Raw genomic sequence first — 21554 nt, 5'->3', positions numbered from 1 at the left:
ATAGATGAATAAGAGACGAGACTAGAGAATTTTTTCAAAAAGACAGATTAGTCAAACATATTAAGAACTTGGACTTTATCCTAAAGTCACTAGGAAGTCCTTAAAATATTTTTAAGAATAACATGATTTTTCATGATTCCTTTGGTGAATGAAAAGAAAAGAGGAGGGTAGGTTCTATGGAAATTAACTGTACAGGGCAATCTGATCGCAAATTCCTAACTGGACTAGTCATGGTGGGTAGTCAGTCCCAGGCCTCTAACTTCTTTAGTGAGAGGTTTTAAGCCAGCCCTGTCCATTGTTCTTATGCATCTGGGTTAACACACCTTTGAAATAAACGGAAACCACCCTCTATAGAGCACATAATCTTGTTAACTATCATGTAATCCAATCCCTACCTTGCTTTCTCCCACCTCCATGTAATCTTCCTTAGTCCCTCTTTAATTTCAAAAGCATAAAAGAAACTGCAAAACTGTTGTTCTCCAGAGCATTTAAGATCTTGCTCCCCAGCGTATGTCATCAGTTTGGCTCACATAAACTCATACAAATTCTCTACAGGTTTGGACATTTCTTATGTTAACACTTTCAATATCAGATATTATAATGATCAACCCCTGGGATTATTGCATCCAAAGAGAGATAGAAAACTGATTTCTAGTTCAAGAAGCAGAGGTTACATTTGTTATCTGAATGCTAATGATTTTTCAGGCAGCATCACATTTAGAAGAATACAATGAAATGCTTGAATTAATTTTGAAGTGGATTGACAAAGCTAAAGTCTTGGTGCATGGAAAGATTGCTTGGAATTCTGCAAGACAACTTCGGGAGCAATACATTTCACATCAGGTAACTTTGGGGAAAATAGTTTTCAAAGAGTAACTAAGAGAGTAATTTCATTTAACTGGCTAGACTGATAGAAAATTTAGAGGGCCATGATGTAAAATTATTGTAGGTACCAGATAAAAAACTTCCCTTTCCCAAGACCAAAGATAATCAGTCCTTTTTCTGCAGCTTTTTGGAAACAGTTATATGCAGGGATAATGGTGGAAAATTCTTCCACGTGAAGAGATGTAGTGACATGTAAGAAGATTATGTAGGCTCCAGACTCAGACTGATGGGAAAATCAAGCTCTGCCGGTCAGGGCTGTGTGGTTTGGAGCGAACTACTTGGCCTCTCTGAATTCAGTCTTCTCATCGATAAGAGAGAGATGTAAATGATTTACATTGCAGAATTATTATGAGAATCATCAAATGGTTTAATGTGCACACATCAAGCCCGTCACCTGGCATGTGGGTGGGTGCTCACCGAGAGCTCCCATACCTCCTCCGTCAGCCTGACGCCAGGCCGCAGAACGAAGGCGCAGCTGGCGGCCATGAGCGGCTGCATTACTTCATTTCCTCTGAAGTTTTCTCTCGGTCATGTCATCCAGGAAATTATGTCATCCTTTTATAACGTAGGCTTGAATGAGATAGAGATACCTAATAGCCCCGTGTCTTGCAATAAAATACAGAATGACTTTTACTTATGTTATATGGATACCCTCGAGTATTTTAAATTTTCTCTCTCTTTTATTCTGATTTATGTATACTCATATCTTTTAAATCCGTTTCCTTTTCCGTTCCATTCCATTTCACAGGGTTTTAGATCAAAGCCTCATTTTCTCCTTCTTGGGGTGCTTCAACAGGCTTCTAATTGATTTTTCCGTATCCATAGTCTTTCTTCTTTAATCAATCTCTCACACTTCTCTCAAGAAATCTTCCTTGAACAACTCCAGTCTTCTACTTCAGGATATGCTTATATATTAACAGACAAGACTTAAGTTACAACTGGTTGTTAGCAATGAAAAAAATAAATATTCAACTTCATTAGAAATCTGGGAATGCAAATTTAAAAGAGAGCATGTTACACCATTCTTTAAAAGTTCATATCCAAGGAAGTGAGAGCTCTCAAACATTGCTGGGAACTTGGTAGAATCCCTGAAAAACAATTAGCAAAATGTACCATGCTCATCAATAAGTTCCTACTCTGTAGTCCAAACTGTAGAAAACATTTTATGCAGTATTAATAACTACAGTGGAATTTTAAAGAAAACTTAAATGTCAACTTATTTTTCTGAGTAAATTTTTGGATATATGTAGTGGAATATGATATAGTCTTCATAATGACCATGAAGACTTTTTCTTTAAAATAGCTCTTATGGCTCTCTTACCCTTTCACCTCCTGAGGACACAGCAAGAAGACAGCCCCCTGCCAGACACGGAATCTGCTAGTGCCTTGACCTTGGACTTCTTAGCGGAGAAGTGAGAAATAAATATGTGTTGTTTAAATCAAAAAAAAAAAAAAAAATAGCTCTTATGCTCATTTACATATTCAACAAGCATTTGTAGAGTATTTTCCAAAGCTAGGAATTTTGTTAGGCATTTGGAATACAAAGAATATTCCAGTCACTGCCCCCCAGAGAGTTGATAATTAAAGAGAGGAAGGAGCTAGAGAGACAGATCTGGACAATTATAACCAGGATATGATAAGTGGAGGGATTGAGGTGCTGAAAGACCCACAGGAGGGCTTTCCACCCAGACTGCCCGGGTTTGAGAGGAAGGATAAGAAAGCCTTCTTCAGAAAAGGTGATGCTGGGCTGACTCCCAAAGGGCAGGCCGCCAACTTGCGTGGAATGCGTTTTAGACAAAAACACGTGTTGAAATCCCAGCAGTAAGAGTAAGGGGTGCTCTGTTTGGTCCACTGGAGGGTGCAGTTGGAGGAGGAGGTCTGGAGGAGGGCTGAAAGAGGTGTAAGATAAGAATAGAGAGTGAAGAGAAGGACAGATCATGAAAGTCTGTTAAGAACTTGGGCTTGATCCTAATGTCACTCTGAAGCATTTGATAGATATTCTGCAGGCAAGTGTCTTGCACAGACTTGTATTTTCAGAAAGATAACTTCGTAGCCTCTGGAAAACAGGTGATGAAGAGAAGGTGGTTTCAGTTTCCCAGTAGAAAATGACAAGGGCCTTTCTTTGGAGGCTGAGAGAAGAAAATAGCAGGGGTATTACTGAACTAGAATTCTGGCCCCAGAGACTGGACGTGGGTGAAAAGCCGGGAGAAACCAAGGATGATACCCAGGTGTTTTTGACTTGGGCAGCTGGCTGGGTTGAGGGCTTTGAGGGCCACAGGAGGACAGATACCAGGTATCCGTGGTTATGTCACACAGACACTTAGGAGAGAACTCAACCTGGACACAGTTTCGGGGAGCTCTCCTATGCCAGCCGTAATAATGAAAGCTGCCGGAGTTTATCCAAAAACAGTACACACAGAGAAAAATGCATGTGTTCTAATGTCAAGTGAAAAAGAAAGATGGAAAATTTTAGGTATGTTATGATCTCAATTACCTAAAAATATACCCAAATGTAGCAGCAGTTGTAGCTTACTTAAAGTTCTCCCTTAAGTATGGGATTATGGAATCTTTTACGTGTATATATAAGACGTTCATTGTGAGAAAACAATGTGCTTCATTTTTAAAATTAAGTCTCTGCTGCCTAAGAATAATGCGCCATCTCCTGTGTCTCCTCCTTACACATCACACCCCCCGTCACTGCGCATTTTATGCTCACTCCCTCTGTGCTTTGCTTATGCTGCTCCCTCAGCATGAAATGTCTTTCCTCTTCCTTCCTCAGCTGCCAAAATGCAGACGTCTTTCTGACTCAGCTCAGATGTGACTCTTCCAGGCAGCCCTCTCCCAGCCTTCCTGCAACTAGCAGCACATGCCATTTCTTTCAGCCTGCCTTCTCTTTCACTCTACTTGTGTAGCGCAGATTTTAGGATTACTGATCCACTCGTATCAGTCCCAATTGATGATGCCATCCTGAATGACGAGGGCTGTGCTTCATTCCTCTTGGTGTCCTAAGGGAGCTTCTGCCCCTTTGTCTTACTTAAAGCAAGTGAGCAAAGGTGTTATGTTTGTTTGTAATGCTCCTGTCTTACCCTCAGTGCTTAGCTCAATATGAGCTTAGATCTTAGGTATAGATTATGAGATTTGGAAAGCATCTCTATTATTTGAATACGAATGAGAAGAGGAAGTCAAGCGACCTGATGAAGCCGCCCTAGGTGTCAGAACCTCGCCACTCCTGGAACACTCATGCCCTGCTCCTCACCAGGGAGTAGCTTGGCGTGGTGGGCAGAGCCTATGCCTTACAGTCTGACACTTAATAGCATGTGGCCGCAGTAAGTTGTTTACGGTTTCTGAACTTTTGATTCCTTTTTCTGTGAAATGGGGATAACAGAAGGTGGGCAGCAGGCATAGGGCTGCAAAAGTTAAACACAGTAAGGCACACAGAGCCACACAGGGCATGTGGGAAGTGTAAGTTACATCTCCTTACTCCCTTCCCAGTCTGACGGCCTTTACACCACACCGTGTTGATTACCTGTGCCTCTCTGCCTACCTGTCAGTGTCATGAATATGGATAATTCATTCTAGACCCTGCTAGAAGAATCTGAAGAAATTCACAGTGATCTGGAAGCAATGACTGAGAAGTTACAGTACCTTGCTAGTGTGTACTGTACAGAAAAAATGTCTCAGCAAGTGGCAGAACTGGGGCGAGAGACAGAGGAATTGCGGCAGATGATCAAAGTTCGTTTGCAGAATCTCCAAGATGCTGCCAAGGTAAATAATAATAACAATAATGATAATAATAATGTAAATTGAAAAGTCCATCGTTAAAAAATCAATGGTGGTTTTATAGTGGAACACAGTGCACACCTCTGCAGTGCCTTCTTCACCTCGACTTTGGACTTCAAGTGCTTACATGCCGACATGCACGTTGCTTTCATTCTGCAGGATATGAAAAAATTTGAAACCGAGCTAAAAAACTTACAAGTTGCTTTGGAGCAAGCCCAGGCAACCCTGACTTCTCCAGAAGTGGGACGTCTTAGTCTCAAGGAGCAGCTCTGTCATCGACAGGTAAGCAAACATCAATCAGCGGAAATGAGCGAGGACCTATGTTGAAGCAAGAGGAGAGTTAGGAAAAATGACTTCTAAACTCAGTGGTAGTCTTAGCACCATATGCATTATTTAAAACAAAAATATTCCTTGGAAGATGTTTATCACTTACTACAGACACAGAGCTATAATTTAGTGTCTCTGGCTGATGAGATAAGCTCTTTAATATAAAATTTTTGATGTATGAACTCTCCCTTCAGCATTTGCTGTCTGAGATGGAGTCACTCAAGCCGAAGGTCCATGCGGTGCAGATGTGCCAGAGCGCGCTCCGGGTCCCTGAGGACGTGGTCACCAGCTTGCCACTCTGCCAGGCGGCTGTGCAGCTGCAGGAGGAGGCCAGCCGGCTGCAGCACACGGCCATCCAGCAGTGCAATGTCATGCAGGCACGTGCAGCCTGCCCACCTCATCTGCAGGCTGTCCCCACGCCCACAGAGCAACAGCACAGGAGTCACGGGCTTCTTTTCTTAGCAGTGTGTGGGCTCAGCCATCAAAACACACCCAGGGCACTCAATTTGACAGATTGTTGTGGTTATATAAAATAAGGAGATGAAATGCTATTATTTGGATCACCCCAAAAGACTGGGGAAAGCTCTATAAAAAAAACATCCGTTGCTGAAAACTATCTTTCAGTGATACTTTTTTTTTTTTTTATAAAGAACACCGCGTAGAGGTGAATTTTATATTCAAGTGTGTATTTTTATCTCTTATTCATCTGAGAAGCATCTAGAACCTGGGCATATGACTTTACTGCTAGCATACATTACAGAATTTTTTTTTTTTATATTGCTGCACTGAATGCATTTTCTTGCCTGAGAGGTCTACACCCAAGTGTCACTTTTACTCTCCTCACCTAATAAGAGAAAAAGCATTGACTAGGAAGAAATAACACTATTTATCTCTTATCTCTTTTCAACTCATGTTTTACCGTCTTTATCCAAAAATTGCATCCCTATCCTCTCACTAAATCACCAATGGCCTATTTGGTCAATTATCCTTGCTCCTTATATTATCTTGTAATTTGTTAGACGATAAATTCCTGAGGACAGAAATCATGCTGAATTCATTTTTGTATCTCCTACACCAACCTACCAAGTGCCTTTATATATAGAGAGAGAGGGTGCCAAAAATATTTTAAGAAAGGAAAACTGTATTAAAATTGTAACACTCAATATATACCGATAACAAAAGATGAATACAAGTCACGTTTGACTTCTGCAATTACAAGAGGTGCTCAAAGTGGTTACCATCAGCGTCCAGACACTTCTGATTACCAGGAACTACTGCTTGAGCAACGTTGACCAACGTGTCCACTTGTATACATTTTTTCGGCACCCCCGGTATTCAGTATTTCTTAGGTGGAAAATGAAATCATCACGTGTTACCTACTGCTGCCTACCATGTTCTGACCATGGCATTGCCACTTCAGGATAGTATACAGAGGATCTAGCCATTTAACTACTTTGAGTCCATGAATAATCTTGGCAAAATGTTTTAGAGAGAAGGCTCTGAGGATTTGAATCATCTAGAGTTTTCACCCATCCTTTCTTTATTCCCTATACACACATGTAAACAGGAGTTAACACTAGAATTGGGCAGACAGCAGCACAGACTCACATGCACAGTTATTGATACAGAAAGAAAATCATGTGTTTGTTTGTTTTCAAAGGAGGCTGTGGTACAATATGAACAGTATGAGCAGGAAATGCAGCACCTTCAGGAGCTGATAGAAGGAGCTCACAGAGAGATTGAGGATAAGCCTGTGGCCACCAGTAACATCCAGGAGCTGCAAGCCCAGATCTCTCGGCACGAGGTAAGAGGGCAATGTGAGCGAATGTCGAGGGCAGGACACTGGCTTGATTCGAGTATGCGACTGGTTTCTAGTGAATGAAAGAGAAAGGCTCTCCCTGTCCGGCACATGATGTGTGCAGTTCTTGGGGAGCATCGGCGGCGGTCTCTGCATTGTGAAGGCCACTTTTGCTGATCTTTTCCAAGACTCAGTAGCATGAGTCTCCTCCTTGATTCCAAAACCTCTTTCCATGTCATTCATGGTGTATCTCAGCGAGGACTCACGAACTGTCTTCTGCACCTGTATTCTCACAGTTAATACACCCAAACACAGTCTACGCCTGTGTTTAAAGCGCACAAGAAACCGTGATGCTCCGGCTTGCTGCTTTGATCGCCCTCTTTAAAAAGAAGGGATATTTCATGTAAAAAGGAAATCATTTGCTCTTTCAAATATTGGTTATTTTGGCTCCTTTCACCAAAATCAGAGAATGGTCCATGCTGTTTGTTTGTCTGATTTCCAGATTGTGGCTGTTAGCATCTTCCCTATTTTCGAATGTGCCTCCTTCCTTGTGCCTTTGGCATCTTCATGACCTTAGGACTTGGATACCCCTTTTGCAGACCTGTTCTCAGAGATCATATATAGACTTTGAGTGTTTGATCCCAAAGACACTTAGCATTGAATTTCCTTTCCCGACATGTCAAGTCCTATATAGGTCACATTTACTGTTTTCCTTGGGGGCTGGCTCATAGCATCATGAATTTTGGTAAGTGACTCAGGGTGGGGTGGTGTCTTATTTATCTGTGCCACGGACGGACATTTAGTTTATATTTCCATTTGTTCTATTTTAACTTTGTTATCATAAAAGCGTCGAACTGTTTCCAAACCAAATATTATAGTGAGGGTCTTAGCTGATTCAATTGTTGCCTTTTAACAATGGAAAATCTTACCACCCCCACCCTCCAAATGCAATTCTTTAATATCTTGACACAGCCAATGCATCAATCACTTACATTTACATATAATTCACAAAATAGTGTCAATAAATATCCTACCTACATTTACTCCTACACTGTAGATATCATGTTAACTATTTGTTTCTCTTATGCCATTGAATAAATGAAAATGTCTTGCAAATATTTGAAACCACTGTTTATATAACTCATACATTAGACTAAATATTATAAATTTATTTTGAAGCTATTTTAAATCTCATTTTGCAAGATACATAATTTGATTGTAACCTTTTCTACAATAGTACAGAAAATGTTTTTTAAAATCTTCTCTTGAATTACAATTATCATTACCACAGTTTTTGTTTTGTTTTTTAGAAACAATTTACAAAGCTTTTACACTATGCTTTATAACAACACTGTGAGGTAAGGATTTTTTTTTAAATCATCTGTATTTTACTAATAAGAAAACAGAAACTGATTTTTTGGATGACTTCCTGAGCTCCCAAATCTAGTAACTGAAAGAAACTAGATTCTAATCTAGTGTCTTTGGCCCCAAATTCCATGACTTTTCACTGTAGCAGGAACTATGTGGGCTCCCTCACTGCACGAAAGAGAATGATGGTCCGGAAAAATAAGTGACTTGCCCAATGTCATAGAGCCGGCACTCAGACCGTCTTTCTCCTGTCTTTCTCCAGGCTCCTCTTGAGGGACCTGTTCATTTTGTCACATTCTCCTCCCATTTCTAAATATCAGTATAGACATTTGTTAGTGTTGTCATGTGATTTAGAAGACATTTTCACATCAAAAATGACATAGTCCTATGAGAGGCTCATTGTATATGTGAAACAAACACCGGAAGGAAAGTGCTGAGTAGAGAAAGCCTGATTTATGATAACATAAAAATTTAGAAGAATGCTTTTTCCTGTGTTTTCAATCTGTGTTTAATAGAAGTTCAGTCTTGAGGTGAGTCTAGTTTCCTTATGGATGACTTTAGCTCGTAAAAATAACTGATAATATATTCATTTCTGGGGAAGTCCCATTTTTTTTCCCTGTGATTTTTTTAAAATGTTGCATTTAGTTTGACAAAATTACCCTGCCACTTTGAAATCAGAGGAGAGAATCCTCAGACGTCTTTGCTTTCTGCCTGGTCCTGAGCGCACAAGGCTGCCCAGAAGCCAGCTTTCCTCAGAGTGGCCACTGTACCTGAAATTCCCACCTCTGTGCCCTCCTTTACAATCATTTTCAGAAATACTCAGTGAAAACTAACAATGCATATGCTTCCTGAGAATAGGGAATATGTAAACCCAACAGTGCTCCATTTTAATTGAGCAGATTTGAACACCAACCCACAAAGTTAATGGGACATAGACAGGTTTATTCTTACAGAAGAAAGTTCTAGAGAGCTATTTCTCCAAGGGAGTCACATGGGATACTGTATAATGCAGATTCTCATAAGCCTAGTAAATCAAACCTTTTGATTTGGAGACCAGAATTGCATTTTTAAAAAACAACTCACAATAGTGTTGAAACTCCTATTTAGGGAATGGGTGTTTGCTGTCAGCGTGGGCATGTGTTAGCAGGGTACTGTGGACCTGTTTTCCCTTCCACTCCGTCAGTTTTGCACAGGAGGGGAGAAACAAAAATGACAACAATAGCAAAATGGTACATGTGTATGTATAATACACATACACACGTACAGATATACACATCCATAAACATATGCACACACATATAATTTTGTAATTGTTGTGGTTTTGTTTCTGAACTTCAAGTTCAAGGCTCTAGTTTAAATGTCAGTGTCTTTAAAATGATAGTAGTAAATGATAAATGTATTAAAGTATTAAAGTTTAAATGATAGCACTCAATTTAAAGACTGACCATGAATGTCATTGTCACAAAATGTGTTCTGTACAAACACTAAATGACAACTTTTCAGACAAAGGAACTAAATAAAAGGAATAGAAAAAAATAATGGTTTTGTACTTTCAAGATTAATATTTTAGAATATATGTCACTATTTTTAAAGGTGTTTACGTTTTTAAGTAAGTATAACTTTAATATTTTAGAATTACCATTTTAAATTATTACTTTAGAACTTCAATCTTTTAGAATTTTTAAGAGCTATGTGCTGTCTAGAATATGTTTTCCATAAGCTCTTGGTAAAAGTTTGAAAACTCTACTCTCAAGGCAACTTTTTTAACGACAGATGAATTTAAAATCCATTAAATTTGAATTGAACAAGTTCTAAGCTGTAGTTGGAAACATCAGAGACATTTGAGGCTTGATGGAGTACATGAAGGAAAATTTGATGAAAAGTACACAATTCTGTGTTGGGAGTAATCTGCATAAAAATTAGGGTTTCGTATGTAATATTCGGTTTATCAACAAAAACAACTCCCAAGATCACAGGCATGACAAGCAGTTTAGTTTGTGAGCCGGTCTGCAACATTGACTGCTCTGTTTGATATATTCAGTATGGTAAGAGCTGAGCATTGCATTTTTTTGTAGTTTTAGTTATCACATGACCTAATTTCCATGGCATGAACCATCTGGCAATTTCGGATTCTTTAGGCATTTTAAAGAAAGTTGCCGGCTCTTCACGTTACGTAAATGCCTGCTTCCACAGGCAGCATCCCCCCCGGATCCGCGTCCCCTAGGCGGCGGCCTTGTTTCTCCTGCCCCAGCACGGAGCTCACAGCACCTCTTCCGGCCCCACTGCGCTGTGGTCTGGCTCGGAGTGCAATGCAGGCAGGCTGGCTCCTTCGCGGAGCCCACATCCTGCCTCCCCGCGGCTGCCGCTGCTGCCGTCTGGCACAGCGCTGTGATTTCATTGGCCAGCCCCCGAGGAAGATGAACGCTACTTGCTCTGTTTCCTTTTGATGCTGCTCTGACACACAGGGGTGGGAAAATGTTTCCTCAGGAGCTGGCTCAGAAAATCAAGGGCTACCAGGAGCAGATCGCCTCTTTGAACTCCAAGTGCAAGATGCTGACGATGAAAGCCAAGCATGCCACCATGCTGCTGACTGTGACCGAGGTGGAGGGGCTGACGGAGGGGACAGAGGACCTGGACCGGGAGCTCCTCCCCGCGACCTCGGCCCACCCCTCTGTGGTCATGGTAAGTGAGGATCAAGGCCAGGTTTGCCGGCACCGCGCCCTCTCCTTGACTGTACCCTGGCTCCTGGCCCCAGGTTCCCTCTCTGTGGTTTACTTTTGGGATCATTGGTAGGTCTGGCCGATTAGAACTGAGGAACAGCCTACTTATTAACTCTGCTACATTGGGGCCAAGACCCATCTTTGACACTGTAAACAATGACAGTTGAAATGAAGTTATTTGCCTGAGATTACTGAATTACTTAACATGTCAAAGGTCGGACCTGCATTTGTTTATAATTTAGCAATAATACTGAGAGGCTCTGAGGATCAAAAAAATTCTTTTGCACAGTTTCCTGGTTTTCTGGGGGTTGAGAGAATAATGCTACATACTATGTTATTTGTTGTTTTCCAAGCTAAAAACCTCACTGACTATATATGTCTGTTAAGTTGTATAACTGTTTAATAAAACGTAGAAGAAAAGCTGTTGTTAGAAAAATTTAAAAATGGAAGATCCAAAGTTTAGCTTTGGATTAAAATAAATAAGTTCCATTAATTTCTGTCTGCAACATTACTTCCTCATCATTTTGCATGTAAAATGCATTAATTATTTTGGTAACTCAGTGTATATTTTCCAAACATAGGTGATGTGCAGGGATAATGTATAACCTTACTTGGATTCGTATGGCGATATATTACTTTGGGTGCACCTAGCTTCCTAGAATATTTGGATTTGGAGATGTCCACGAAGGACCAAGCGTTATTTCATAGACCTTCCCCTCATTTGTACAATTCATGATTTTACCAGTTATTTATAAAGACGCAAACAATCAAGAAAAGGAAAATAATTTAAACAAATATTTATTCTACAACAAAACTTTTTCATATGCTATGCACCCCCGATTCCCATTTGTTAAACAAATGGTTCCTAGCATATTCACTTAAACAAAGCTTTTAAATACTAACACAGAATTTGTATGCATATGTATCTCAGTAATTCTAACCTTTGTTTTATAAATTATCTCTGTTTTGACCTGTGTTTGACCAGGTCTTTTGTTAACATAGCTAACTGATCTTTATGTCCTTTGGACTACATTTTATGTGACAGATGACTGCAGGTCGCTGTCACACTTTGCTGTCACCTGTCACTGAAGAATCTGGGGAGGAGGGAACCAGCAGTGAGATTTCCTCTCCACCTGCCTGTCGTTCCCCTTCACCTGTGGCTAATACAGACGCTTCTGTTAACCAGGTACCACCCACTTGGCATTCCCCTAGCTAGATCTCTGGAGGGATGCAGGACTCCATTCTCTGTTCTTATTACACTGCAGGTGTGAATTGTAAACTTTGAAGGAAGTCACACCATTGGGGATGATAGTTGCACAAGCTCTGATTGTCATGTGATACCACGACTGGCTTTTTACACCTCCACTCCAGGGCTCCTGACAATGAGATGAGCAAAAACGAGGTCACAGAAATTATAGCTGGAGGAGGCCCTGTTTTAAGGCATCATGGGTTTATTTTCTAACAGCCATCTGTAATGAAGTCCTGCATCCTAACAGAAAGTGAAGGGTTTGCGTCACCGCTGTAAAACAACATGATTCTGTTGCTGTTGCAACATGCAGTGAACAGTTTTGACACCTACCAGCTCAGATTTCAGAGACAGAAAACTTCTGTTTATCATATCATACCTTTTCTTGATTTACTAATGGTCATCCAATTTAAAGGGCTGGCTTCCTGTGTGGTGTGTGTATGTATGTGTGTGTGTGTGTGTGTATACATATACACACACACACATATACATACATATATACATATATGTATATACACACACACTCGTATATGTATATATACATATATACATATATATGTAGATTCACGTTTTCTCACTTATCTTTCAATAATCTTAATTTTTTTCTTATAAAATAGGAATAATGATTTGTTGTTATGAGATGCCTTTTAGCATCCATTATATTAAAATAGATTATACCAAATTAAATGTCAAAAAGTTTTCATGAAAAATAGATAGAAATAAAAAGATGCTTTTACAATAATCAAAAAATTAACACGTTAAATAATACTTTCTTTGCTTCATTTAGCCAAAATAACTAAAAATTGCTTTTAATTATGTTACTATGAAATTATGTAAATGTTGAAAGAGGTTGAGCTGTATTATCAAGGAAGAAGCATTAAACAGAGCCAGTGTTCTATAAACTATACTACAAATCTATCATACTATTTTTATTTTAAAGCAGAAACATTCCAAGTAGGATTTCTGTGAGAAAGAGAGCCCTGTCTTCCCCTGCCTCAAAAATTGATGAAAACTTTAGATAAAATAATTCTCTTGGTAAAAATCTATATAGCAGGGCAGTCATCTATTCATCCATTCATCACATGCATTCTGAACACCTGCTTGTCATGAAATCTTGTGCTGGGTCCCAAAGATGCAACAAAGGAGAAGATAGCTGTGTTCTCTGCCCTCGAGACCCTTAAAGAGAGAGAGAGATGGCTTTGGGAGATATAATAACAAAAGTGATCAGGTGAAATTAAAAAAACAACAGAAAAAGGAGAAGTTCGGGGTGCTCTGCAGAAGTTGGGAAACTGTTCTCCAAATTCTGATTTTAAAATATATATTACTCATTCTTTAACAATGTTCTTCCCTGCGGTCACAGATGTTATTAGAATCAGAGAAATATGGCTATAGTCGGCTGTTTATTGTCTGGGAAAAGTATATGCCTAACGTTCTTAAAATTTTCCAATTGAACAATAAACACTGACTGACCTTGAGACTAACACTGAGGGAAGAAGATCCCTTTTCTAAAATTCTAAGTCTCGATGCTACTTCTTATAAAGTATCTTTCAATATACATGTGAAAGTACCCTATAAATAATGAAATGTGCAAACGTTTTTATTATGATTACTTTAACTGTCAAGCTCAGTCAAATCCCAAAATTATACGTGAGATTATGCTTTGTTTAAATCCCATTTTGACATTCCTCCCCCATCACAAGAAAACATCAGTTAAATCATATTGTTAACCTAACATACTTATATGTAGTACTACAATTTTTTTTTAAGTCTTTGCTTAGTGTATGTTAGGCAGCTATACTGTGAGGAAGCTGTTAAACTGCAAAAGTATTATACTTGATGTTGCTCAAACAAATAGACCCATTGTTGTGGCCACATGTTATTTACACACTAGTGTAAGTCAGAGGAAAATGAACAAATACTACATCATGATTAGTGATGCACTGGGTTTACAAAATTTTCCTTGAAACCGAGGAGGACATTTAGAATCCCCATAAGGTCCAGTTTTCAGTCTCAAAACACTGTACAGAATGTGCACAGCTGTTTCAAGGAGCAGCCAAATAGAGCTGCTTTATAAAATCGCAGCTGTTAAAAAAAAGGTTTTGTGCTTGCTGCTTCTGTAAGTAGATCTCCCTTATATAACTAACTGATCCCCCAGTCAGTGTGATCTGTCTCTGACAGCAGCTATTAGCTGAAATGTGGTAAGAATTTCGCTTACTTGAGGGTAGAAATAATGAAGCAGCCCCAGAATTTGCTGCAGGCTTCTTCATCCCTTCAGAAGCAAGCCAAGACTTCAGTTCCTGGGAAGAGTTGAGGAAAGCCGAGGTTTGGAACGGGTGATGGTGTAATGGGCAGAGAGCTGGGCTCAGAACGAGGTTCAGCTCTTCTTCCTCTGAGCGGAATGTAGCTGGAAAGTCCCTCAGTCCCCTCATTTGTAATGGGAAGCAATGCTTCTCAAGTCACAAAATTGTGAAACATTTTTAAATGCGATATTAACATAAAATTAGGTTTTCGACTGGAAAATGCTAATTAAATAGGAGCTATGGTTTTCCAAATTGATTTCCTTAGGAATCTACGTGATAACAACTCTCAAGTTTAGGCACATAAGCGATGAGAGACATAATTCTAGGAGTGATTCCTCACTATGCCAAATATTTAGTAGTTGCTCATAGGACTGATTGGTTTATTTTATTGAATCTCTGTAGTCCTCAAATAGATCAAAATTATTCATCTACGAAAGGTGATATATTTTCAAATCCTTTTAAGAAACCAAGAGTTGTCATTTCAGATTTGGCAGGCCTGAGCCATACACATACAAACATATAATCACTCACACACAGGAGAGCCTAAAAAAAAAAAAAGATTTTTAAGTGACACGTTTATTTTATTCTAACTCTTTTAAGGCCTTCTTTATTTATAATAGAGGAATTAAAAATGTTTATAGCATTGAAGGCAACTTTTGTTTCCTTGTGGACAATAAATAAATGTATATCAAATAATAGATTTTACAGAAGTACTTTTACATGTATGATTCATTATGGGCATAGACGTCTGCCTGTTATTTGCCAAACACTCCAGGATATCAGGATAAAAGACTAAAGACACGTCTGCAGTCTTTGTGGAGTTCACAGTCTGTATGAGAGCAGGCCAGAAGTTACAATAGACTGGGACAAGTGCTGTGACAGTGGGAAACACTGAGTGTAAAGGGAGAACACAGAGCAAGCACTGAAACCAGGCTGGTGTTTAGTATTGCTCAAGAATGGCAACCTTTAGCTTTAAGACAAGAGTACAAGTTAGGCAGCTGGAGTGCACTGGCCTGATGTGAAGTGTTTCAGGCAGAAGGAACCACGTATAGGAAGGTGTGGGGGCAGAAGGAAGATGACCCATCAAGGCATGTGCAAATAATGCCAGGATAACGGGACAAACACGGATTTGGAGGAGAAGGAGGGAGAGAAATGAATCTCACTCAGAGCGATGCAGGAAACACATCACGAAGGGCCTTGAATGCCACACAAAAGAATTTCAACTTTATCCAGAAGCTAATAGTTAACCATTGAGGGAATTATCTAGACGCTGTGTACAGAAGTGAGTTTTAGAACAGATCATTCTGGATCAATGTGGACAGGAGAATGGAGTGGACAAATTCAGAGCCAGAGGGGCCTGGGACAGGAGTCCCGCGTGTGATGTAAATGAGAGAAGCAGCAGGGGACTGGGACAGTACCTCTGCAGGTAAATGAGGCCATTTCTCCTGTGTTGGAATTACTGTAGCCACATAGACACAGAGTCCAGCCTCACCTACCTGCTGGTTTGCAAGAGAAGCTGGGAATCTGGATTCTTAGGAAATCTCCCTGTCTCAGAGAAGAGAAAGTTTAAACAATGTAAAACACCGTATGAGCCAAGAGAACTGTATACAGGCCAGAGGCAGCCTGCAGGCTGCCACTTTGCCACCTGGGAATTAGGAAGTTGGTGCTGTAATGAGAACTTGAAGCAATGCTCTAGCAAGAGCATGCGTCTACAGAACTTCATCCTTACATAAGCAGTGGGTATAAGGGAGAGAAGAAACAGAGGATAAATTCCAAGTTTATAAATTAGGTGAAACATAGATAATACGTTATCATTTTTTTCCTAAATCCATTTTTCATCCTGGATTTTTTTTTTAATATTGAGTTGAAAGAGACTGTGGGATATACATGTACAACTGCATTGTGTGCGTTGAAAAATTATACATTCACCACTGTTTAAGAATGAGTGAAGAAAACAAACTACAAATGAGTAAGGTCAATTGACTAAAGAGCAGGAAAGGGAACAGAGGAATTAAAGGGAAAGTGTTTCCGAAAAGCGATGGCCAGTGACATTGAATGCTACTGAGAAATCAAGCAAGAGAAAGGCTGAAAAACAATCATTTTTAGAGGAGAGCCACTGATGACCCAGCAAGAGCAATTTCAGTGGAGTCATTCGGATTGAAGCCCACTTGGGTATTTAGAACCGGATCGAGGGTGAGAAAGTGAATATATCAAGTGTAAACTACTTTTTTTGGATACTGGATTATGAAGTAAAAGGGAGAAAAGGAAGAAATGGTGATTACAAATGTGTGTTACAAACGTGTGATGATCCATCATATTATTTGTGCAATGTTCTAATATGTGATAACCTGCAAGAAAAAAAATACAAAAGAAAAAGTGTGTGTAGGTGTTTTCAGATGGAAAAGATTTGACTCCATTTATATGCTGAGGAGAAAATCAATAGAGAGGGACCAGGAGAAGATATTAATGGACCAAGGTGGAAGGAATTCTGGGAGTAGGGGGGAGGAAGCAAGGAAACTGGTGAGCATAAGGTAAAGGTGAGTCTGAATATAGACAGATTTTTGGAAATTTAAGTTCAGGAGTATCTCTTTGATGGCTCTAATTGTGTGTCTGTGTGGATGTGTATGTATGTGTTTGTGCGAGCACGTGCACACTTGCTTTCTAGAAAGTAAAATTGAGTCCTGGTTAGGGTTTTCCAAGGGAGAAGCAGAGGTTGAAGGGGCAAAGGAAACAAAAGTATTGGCAAAAGAAAGATTTCAGTAACTTTAGAAGGGTGCATACACTTGGAGTGGACCAATTCAGTGATGACAGGCTATCATGTTCAAGGGTTTAGAGGATTGAAGTAGGGCAGAAGTGGGTGAGGATGAATGAACTGAGCTTATCAAGGACTCAAAAATACCAAAGTAATCTACCCAAGATGGTGACAGGGCTAGAGATGAAGAGGAACCAATCTCCATGTTCCAATGTCATCAATAAATGTTAGAGACTTATCTGGAAGCCTCAGCAACAACAATAGCAAAATAGGTAAAAGGTCTCATGGCCCTTCAAATGTGACTTCATTTAATCCTCAGAACCACACGGTGTTGTGCAGATGAGAGAAGCGATGCATGAGATGTGAGTGACTTGCTCCAATTATATAGCTGCTTAGGAGGAGGATTTCACCTGAGATCTCAGGTGTCCTGACTTCTCAGGTGTCAGACTCCTGTCTGAACTCGTTCTACTGCACGAACCTGCTTCTGCCCTCGTACAGACCCCCAAACACCAGGCTGCCTCTTGTGTTACCCTGGTTTCTTCAACAGTACAACTGCAAAAGTAGTGAGCTTTATATTAGCAATTCCCAGAATATTAACATTAGTCCCCAATTCAATTTATATTAATATACAGATAAATAACCATAGAAACAATTAAAAAAAACATGAACTATATGTCTTGGTAGATTCCATCATCAATGCTAATAAAACGTGTGATATTACTTATAACCCAAGAAATAAAACTAATTCAAAAACCTGGTTTTTCATTATTCACTTTGATTATTTTTTAGTGTACCTCCAGGAATTGGTTAAAAGGAAAACTTTTTTATTATTTGTTTCTTACAGTAGTTTTAATTTCCCGATTCCATTTTCCCTTATTTAATATTAAAATATTTAAGTTAATTTCTGTGAATAGTGAACTCTCAAATAGTGAAGATCTGGCTATCTCTGAAAAATGACTTTCTACAGATTTAACTTAATTTAAAGCAAGTATGCTTAAAATTATTAAAAACTTTAATCAATACATTAAACAACATTTTAGGTAATGTTTAGAAAAGGTCATTTAGATTCTCTCACTTTTTTTTTTTTTTGTGCTGTTCTAGGTAATCAGTCTTTAAACATCTGTACCGCTAAAATCCTTTGTATTTCCATTTTACCAAATATAAAATAAGAATGAGTGTTGGCAACTTGAAATATTGGTAAATTTGTTCATTTTTTTAAAAAAGTATAAACTGAAATTCTAAAGCAACTATAATATGCTTTAATATGATCTTTAAATTCCTCCTGTCACAAGAATTTACTACAAATTTGTCGTCGCTGGGAAAGGTATGAATCCTAAACCTTTTCCCCACACGACAGCACCCAGAGCATGTGAACCTAAACTCTACCTTGCCCTTGACTCCAACGCCGTGCTTTGCACCCACAGGATATTGCTTATTACCAAGCCTTGTCTGCCGAGAGGTTGCAGACGGATGCCGCAAGGATTCACCCCAACGTGTGGTCATCCCAGGAGTTCTATGAACCAGGATTGGAGCCATCTGCGACTGCCAAACTGGATGACCTGCAGCGTTCTTGGGAAACCTTAAAGAATGTGGTAAGTCTTTGAAACGTGAAATTGTTGAAGCCCACCCGACATTACCTTAGTGGTTGTCTTATGCAATACACGTATAGAGTTTGCACATCCTGTACACGGTTGAATACCCTTCTGTTGGGCCACAGAGGTAAAGCAGTGAGGAAAGAAATGTCATAATCTAGAAGATAAGGGGCTAGCGAACATTTGGTAACATCCCCTTTCTTCTTTAGATCAGTGAAAAGCAGCGCACACTCTACGAAGCTTTGGAACGCCAACAAAAGTACCAGGACTCCCTCCAGTCCATCTCCACAAAAATGGAGGCTGTCGAGATGAAACTCAGTGAGCATCTAGAACCTGGCAGGAGTCCAGAAAGCCAGATGGCTGAACATCAGGTAAAAATAGCTATGACTTCAGTTTCCTGCATGATTAAATAGGGGCACTCTCGTGACTGACTGGTCATGGGTCAAGCATGCGTTGGGGACAGCAGACTGACAATTTTTTTTACTGCATCGGGTTCTTACAGCGTAAACAAGGTTCCAAATGGTGGTTGTTTCCACTACTGCTTCAGGGAGGGACCTAGGAAGGGAAGAAAGAAATTCAGACCTTGAATCCAATTAAAGAAAACTACATGCATTGATGTTGCTTTCTTCCTTTTAGTACACAAAGTATATTTCCTTATAGCTGCCACATTATTTTTATTTTGTTGCAAACAGTTGCTGTAAGAATAAAATATACTCCCCTCGCACCGCCCCCCCCAACACCGGGTCTTCCTTCCCTGTGTTGTTTTAAGAAATGTAGCCAGTGTGTGCCCAGCACCTCCGCATTACCACTTAAGAACTCTCAGATTGCAGTGGGCAAAGAAGCAGTTCACGAATACGGGGTTCTACATTATAATCGTCGGCTTGTCCCTGACTTGAATCGTTTCTTAAAAGGCATGTAAACGGGGCAGAGCATAGGTTTACATGAGAAGCAGATGTGATGACATTAATCTAACTCAGAAAGATATTGCTAAAAATGCATTGACTTAAAACGCATGATAAGAAGTACATATATTAATATCTGGTTAATGCTTTAGCAATATTATTAGGTATTGTACTCTTAACATACAATCAGGTCTAACTGAGGTGCAAAGGTACTGAGGCGTGCATTCACCTAAATATTCAGTCACCATGATACGGGGGTCTGTTACTTCTCCCTGACCAGAACTCAGAGACATGTGACCATCCTATAAAAGGCGGAAGAGAAGAAAGATATTTTTAGATGCAAATTAAGAGCTATAAAAGTGTGATGTGATATGTGTGTCTTTCAAGTACTGGGAAGTTTACCAGCTTTAAGAGTGAAACTCTGTACTTTATCTTTCCCCTGCTTTACATTTCTATTGTTTTGGAACCCAGGATAACCTTGGAATACATTGCTTGTTCATATGTGTAGTCTCAGATAAAATTGTGTTCTTTTACTGTATAGGACCTTGCAGTATAACACAAAAATAAGAATGCTTCATCTAGCGATGGCACGTTGAGACATAGTGATTTCAGGTTTTTGACACTTTTGAACCTTTGTAAGATAGAGATCAAAATGCATAGCATCTATTTTAGGCCTTATTTTGATAAAACTTCCTTCTACGGGTCTTGATGCTGTCCCAAAGTCACTCATCGTCAGTCTGGTTTGGGGAGAATGCTATAAAAAGATAAAATCAGCCTCTGTTCACCTAGACCAAACCGATCATGAGAGCAGTCAGGGACTTACGTGACTATTACGATGTAGTTTTCCTCTAAGCACCACAATCCAGTTTTCTAATTGTCAACAGCCACCTTGCTGTCATCTGAAGGGGTGGTCCACGTTGCCCTGTCTCTTCCCAGCCCCACCACCTATGTATGCTTCATTGTCCCTGAAGGGGCAGGAGAACTTCCCTCCATTTCATTATGGCTCCCTTTGAGCATCCAAAAGGAATTTGGCATAAATTATCCAAAGGCTGGAATAGAGTGCATTTGAGTGTCACTCACTCAGATTATCAAGAGCCCATGTGCCTGGAGAGGATTTACATAGTTTGACTGTCTCCTCTCCAATCACCTCTGTCTTAGTTCAAGGCTCATGATTCTTGTGTCCCAGGTGACTGACCGCAGCTTCCAAAGACCCTTCACTGGGTCCCACAGGATTTGGGAGCTCCATGAACATGGGATCCTGGTGATCAGCCAGACAGTCTGGAGTTCCTACCTGAAAATGCAAATTAGCCCCCGTCACCACCACCACCGCCGTGTCTCAGTCATTACCGAAAACACTCACAAGCTGAATGTAAAGCAAACTATTATTTTGTTCAAGGGATTTCATGGAGAAAACTCAAAATTGCACATTAGTACTAAGTATTAGAAATTAGAAATGAGTCTGTGACTTTTCTTGTCATTAAGGCTGACCACGTGACTTGCTGTTCCTTTCTAAGTTGAGAGTGGTAACACTAAGTTATAGCAGTGAGGAGATGTAGTTAATTCAATGATTACCTGTTATTTGCACTTAACAATTCCATGAATGCTCTAATGAGAGGGAAAGAAAATATAAATAATGTATACTTTCTCATGTAACCACAAATCTAACATTTTCCATCTGACCTACTTTGGCTAACTTTTGCTGCCTGTACCTAAGTTCTACAAATTCTGGGACAGAGCCACCCACATGAAAAACTAATGGTATCACAATGTCTAAATCTGTTCTTAGCTTCTGGAATGGTGCTTTAAAAATTCCAAGCACTATTGTAGAATTACTGTTCTAAATTTCAACTGAACGTGGGTGAGATGGTCCAGTATGCTTTTTAT

At 39.7% G+C, this 21554-nt stretch overlaps 1 protein-coding gene across 4 annotated transcripts in view; it reads left to right on the top strand.

Moving 5' to 3' along the window:
- SYNE1 (spectrin repeat containing nuclear envelope protein 1) overlaps positions 1–21554 on the top strand; it is a 417051-nt gene that overhangs the window by 255644 nt on the left and 139853 nt on the right. For 3 of the 4 annotated variants that reach the window (XM_033094253.1, XM_033094240.1, XM_033094248.1), the window contains 9 exons: positions 706–843; positions 4465–4650; positions 4825–4947; positions 5187–5369; positions 6653–6796; positions 10646–10840; positions 11924–12064; positions 18601–18768; positions 18978–19139. In XM_033094253.1, the coding sequence (XP_032950144.1) occupies positions 706–843; positions 4465–4650; positions 4825–4947; positions 5187–5369; positions 6653–6796; positions 10646–10840; positions 11924–12064; positions 18601–18768; positions 18978–19139 (1440 nt within the window). The remainder of the gene's footprint in view (positions 1–705; positions 844–4464; positions 4651–4824; positions 4948–5186; positions 5370–6652; positions 6797–10645; positions 10841–11923; positions 12065–18600; positions 18769–18977; positions 19140–21554) is intronic. The other variant, XM_033094230.1, reaches the window with a different exon arrangement.

Source organism: Rhinolophus ferrumequinum, chromosome 3, assembly GCF_004115265.2.
Source record: "Rhinolophus ferrumequinum isolate MPI-CBG mRhiFer1 chromosome 3, mRhiFer1_v1.p, whole genome shotgun sequence".
NCBI classification, from domain to species: Eukaryota; Metazoa; Chordata; class Mammalia; order Chiroptera; family Rhinolophidae; genus Rhinolophus; species Rhinolophus ferrumequinum.
Note: the sequence above shows the minus strand (reverse complement) of the source record. Positions and strands in the feature narration are given on the sequence as shown.